The sequence below is a fragment of the Syzygium oleosum genome, unplaced genomic scaffold (genome assembly GCF_021117445.2).
Source record: "Syzygium oleosum isolate NSW1041296 unplaced genomic scaffold, Sole_v2.1 Sole_v2.09, whole genome shotgun sequence".
Classification (NCBI taxonomy): Eukaryota; Viridiplantae; Streptophyta; class Magnoliopsida; order Myrtales; family Myrtaceae; genus Syzygium; species Syzygium oleosum.
The window spans coordinates 6524117-6529184 of record NW_026607493.1 but is presented as its reverse complement, the minus strand read 5'-3'; the positions used below and the strand labels follow the sequence as shown (position 1 = coordinate 6529184).

The following is a 5068-nucleotide window of genomic DNA, read 5'->3' as shown; positions in this document are numbered from 1 at the left end:
AAGGTTTAGGACTTTTTTGGTAATTTTCCCTCACTATGGTAGGTCGCCTCTCACGGTGTCATTGCGGCGGAGCTCATTGCACATAGCAGCCAATGCCAACTCGTCTCCTTCATCTATCCTTTTAGAAAGTCACAAGTTAGAGTCATGTTGCTTAGCGTAGTTGCGACATTCTCTCATGTGAAGAGATATTTTGAATGCTACAATCTCGATAAACCTTTGGTGACGGAATTGTCAAGCTCGATCCGAAGGTGGTACGTTATATCTTCAATCCGAACATTTCGTAGCAATAGGACTCTGATGGTAATTTCAGAGGGGTCGCTATGTCGAATGTAGGGCAACGATTGGAATCACTATATCAAAACCAGCCTAATGAATGATGCAATATACATTACGTACGTCCATGAGCACCAATTCCTTTCCCATTGACCCTCAACCCTCATACAACCACATACAATAAGCAAATTGCGCAAAGGGGTCACTCTCTTTCTTGAAATTGTTTATAAGCTAACCCAACAACAATATTCTTGAGTTCACTTTACTTGCCAAGGATTTGTCAAAAACGTGTGGACATAAATATGCGTGTTGCAGAATATTCTCTGACTTTTGGGACAAGGGCTTTGTATTTAGAGGGTCGGAGCTTTCATTGCCAAGACACCCTCCAAGGACAAAAGCTATTATAGCCGGTTCGATATATTTCTCCAGCACACGGTAGGAGGGAGAAGATATATGATAACGAGGAAAGCAATGGACATGAAGGCGTTGTTTCACAAGTTGAAGCCCTTCCTTGCTGTGGTATTCTTGCAATTCGGGCTGGCAGGGATGGATATCCTTTGCAAGGCTGCCCTAAACAAGGGCATGAGCAATTACGTGTTCGTCGTCTACCGCCATGCCGTCGCCACGTTGGTCATTGCCCCTTTCGCCGTCGTCCTAGACAAGTCTCTCTCTCCACCATTTAATTTGAAATAATATATGTGAGGAACGTTTGAGTGCTCCCTGAATTTGTTCCCACTCAACAATATTCCTATATCAATGAAAAGGTTTAAAAACTTCTTTTTATCGGCGGGGTCTTGCTATACATCCTTTTGTTTCGTCGAGCGAATTTTATCGGGTCAACACTTCCACCTGTGCATGCAGAATGCACGTGCATTCTCCTCGCTTCATTTAGTTTTGATTAAATGTGAAGTCTTGACTTTGGATTGATTAATCATGTGACCATTTCTTCCTCAGGAGAACAAGGCCGAACATGACACTCCCCATCTTCATCAGACTGATGCTGCTTGGCTTACTGGAGTAAATATGAAGTTAACTTATTATTGCCACAAATTAGACAAGGTTTCACGAGAAATTGTTCATCACCACCTTCGACATGTTGTTTCATTCTTCTCTCTCAGGCCAGTCATTGACCAGAACTTGTACTATTTGGGGATGAAGCACACGACGGCGACATTTGCAGCTGCCATGTGCAACATTCTTCCGGCCATCACTTTCGTCATGGCTTGGATCATTCGGTAATGAACGTGTGCTGACTCTGCTCTTGATACAAGCAAATCACTCCATTGTGACCGCTAGGTCTTATGACTCTCGTACGCGTCTTTTAATAATATCTATCACTTTTTCACCACAAAGGGATGTCAAAATATGCTTAAGTTTTTGCTAAAATTGGACCCAATCTTGGTCCGACGTACATACCTGGCAGAAAAACAACCAATTTGTCTGCTTTTGGAGAACGGTAAATGAACTCGATTTATCGCGAACATGATATGATAGTTCTTTCATCATAAGGTCTCAAATTCTTTTGATTTGCGATTGGATCAGACGATAGTGTCTATGGTTTAGCTTTTTAAGACAATTAATGACTTTTCAATCACTATTTGCATAGGCTTGAGAAGGTGAAAATGAAGAGTTTTCACAGCCAAGCTAAGGTGTTTGGGACACTAGCTACGGTTGCTGGCGCCATGATCATAACGCTAATCAAAGGTCCGGTTCTCGAACTATTTTGGACAAAAGGAGGAGGGACGACCACCAACAACATTCAAAACGAGAGTGCTAATAGTGGGATCAGCCTCCGGAATTCCATCAAGGGTTCTCTCATGATCACAATTGCATGCTTCAGCTGGGCTTGCTTCATGATTCTCCAAGTAATTAATCTAATTTAGTCGATCTTCTCATATCGGATCAGTAGGTACTTTTAAGTTTTGCAAGTTAGTGCCTTACACTCTCAAAAGAGATGCTTTCAGAGATCGGTACAGTATAAGGATTAATCATGACCAACAATACACGCTAACTTGCGGTAGCGTGGTTTTTTGGTAACTTCCAACAGGCAATAACACTACATACATATCCTGTTGAGCTCTCTCTCACGGCTTGGATATGTTTTTTGGGGATGGTCGAGGGTGCCGTTGTGGCTTTGTTCATGGAAAGAGGAAACGCCGCCGTTTGGTCCATACAATGGGACATCAAATTACTCGCGGCTGTCTACAGTGTGAGCGCTTGAACTTCATGATTATTTGATTGATTTTCTTTTACAAAATGACTTGTAAAACTTAAGGGAGAGATTCTAATTCCTTCCACTATTATCACTTCTTATTGTCGGTGATCCTTCGTCGTGAAGTTCCTTAGGACATTAACTGAACTTAGGCCATAATATTTTTCTTATATAGTAGGCATACATGCATTGGAAGTCCTAAAACTTGTCACGAAAATATAATCGAGTCCTAAAATTTTCAAAAAGTGTAATCAAGTCCTAAAACTTGTTAGAAAGTGCAATTGAATCCTAAAAATTTCAAAAAGTGCAATCAAGTCCTAAAACTTGTCAAATTTGTGAAATCAAGTCATTCTGTTAATTGTACTTTTTGAAAATTTTAGGATTCGATTGTACTTTTGTGACAAGTTTTAGGACTTGATTGCACATTTTGAAAATTTTAAGACTCAATTGCACTTTCGTAACAAATTTTAGAATTTTCGGTGCACTTACCCTATATATTCCTTTGTTAATTTTAGTATTTCTGTGTAATCAAGGTAGATCCTCAACAGTTTCACCCGCTGACTTAGAATACTGCATATATTTTATAAGTAGATGAAAGTTTTTATATAATGTTTTCACTAGAAATCATTTTTATTTTCGAAACAAGAAAGTTACCTTCTCATCTTTATTATTACATTGTTAACTAATGATTCGTACCATAATTGGTAAATGCAGGGAATAGTGTGCTCCGGAGTGACTTATTACCTTCAAGGTGTGGTCATGAAAGACAAAGGACCGGTTTTTGTCACGGTCTTCAGTCCTCTAGGTACGGTGATTGTCGCTGTTTTGAGTACTTTCATTTTAGCCGAGCGGCTTTTCTTGGGAAGGTACTTCTTCTTTCCTCCTCAAATTTCTCCCCTAATCCATGCTAATTATCACTTTCAAAAACCATGTCATGCTAATTAATTTTGTTGCACCAGGATTATCGGTGCCATCGTCATTGCGGCTGGTTTATACCTTGTTGTTTGGGGCAAAAGCAAGGACTACGAGTCTTGTTCTTCGCCATTAGACGAGCAAAAAACGTTGCCGACAAAGTTGGTTGACCCCGGGGGCAACGGGAAGGAGAACATTAGTCATGAGATGATCAAGATTAGTACATTTAATGACAAAGAAACTCCGGAAATTAACGGAAAATGATTGATCATCGTGGATGTTATATTTGTAGTGACATAAAGTTAGCCAATCAAGAAGGCGCAACATAATTAGGCGTTTGGAGAGAGGTCTTTGCAATTGTGAACGTTATTCGAACCTTCGAAATTTGTACATTATATGATTTTTGGTATGCGGATGCTTTCTGGATGCAAGATTCATGTATCTTGTTGACACCTAAGAAATACTTGATGATTTTGGAAGTTAAGTTAGAGCAGGCTTTTCTCTCAAATTGGTATATTGGGGTTGTCCGAGAATAGAACCATAACATTGCGATCACGAGAATTTTTCAGATTGTGACCGAAAGTAATTGTGGCAAATCCATGCAGTGGGATTCACAGAAAGCAACCCGCATGGTGACTTCAACTTTTCGCTTTTGATTTTTTATAAGATTTACGATGCCTATACTTTCATTTTTATTTAACACAAAACATTTTACACTTTCAAAGTACTCGAAATCTTGACATGTCGAATTGTACGTAGCACTTTCGTGAATTTCGGAATTTTTTTTTGTCGAAACGGCTTTCGGAATTTGAAATAGCACATTTTTTTAGTCAAAATGGAAAAATGGAAATTACAAGTTGATGAAAATCTGCCCCAAGATGTGTTTTTTCTTTTATTTGGGCCCAACTTTTGTATTAAGAAAATATATTATCTCGCATTGGGCTGGACACACGTGGTTGAGTTGATCCATCATGTGCAAAAAATTGGTAGAAAGATTTACCAAAACGGTCTTAAACATATAACAATTGTTTCAATTTAGTCCATCCGATCAATTTTGGCCGGCTGACACTGACATAAACGCCGACTGTCCTACGTGGTGCAGCCGGCTCTGACCTGGACAAATTTTAATAATTTTTCAAATTATTTATTTATGTTATGTTTTCCATGCCGAGTTTAGCTTGATTAATTTACATCACTCATTGTAATGACCCTTTTTTGTTTTTTAATACGGCATCAGTTGTACGACCTGCACAAAATAACACCCTTCAGATCAACTCTCGAGAGTCCTTTTTCCTCTTACTCCTCTCAACTTTGGCGACCCAATGATATATCCAGCCATTCGCAATGGCGGTGTTCACTCATTCATCTATCAGGTATCTACTAATATTAACATTGTGAGCTTCCTTGATCTGAAATCTCGTTCTTTTTTCAAAGTTCAAGCAATATGATGAGGTAAGAGCTCAAATCTGTTCCCTTTTCATGGCCAAGTGAACAGTACCCTCGTCTGTTCCTTTCTTTTCCCCATTTTTTTGCTTTTATTTGAAGTGGATCTCGTCTGTTCTTGAAAACAAAAGTTGTGGATTTGTAGTTGAAGAGAGCCCCTTAACTGTCCCCACATACTGATCTCCAGAAGTTGGATGCAGAAACTTGGTCTTTTTGTAGCTTCAGTGC

General features: G+C 39.3%; 1 protein-coding gene across 2 annotated transcripts; it reads left to right on the top strand.

Annotated features, from left to right (window-relative positions):
• Positions 1–666: 666 nt before the first annotated feature.
• Positions 667–3806, top strand: LOC115665093 (WAT1-related protein At2g37460-like). 2 transcript variants are annotated; one of them, XM_056314409.1, is made up of 7 exons: positions 667–935; positions 1228–1290; positions 1392–1508; positions 1880–2138; positions 2321–2482; positions 3200–3290; positions 3445–3806. In XM_056314409.1, exons 1-7 carry the CDS (start codon positions 727–729, stop codon positions 3531–3533), a joined length of 990 nt encoding a protein of 329 aa, XP_056170384.1. In that variant the 5' UTR covers positions 667–726; the 3' UTR covers positions 3534–3806. The 2 variants fall into 2 exon arrangements, with proteins under 2 accessions (XP_056170384.1, XP_030442841.1); XM_030586981.2 differs by having other exon boundaries at positions 3200–3351.
• The last annotated feature ends 1262 nt before the right edge of the window (positions 3807–5068 follow it).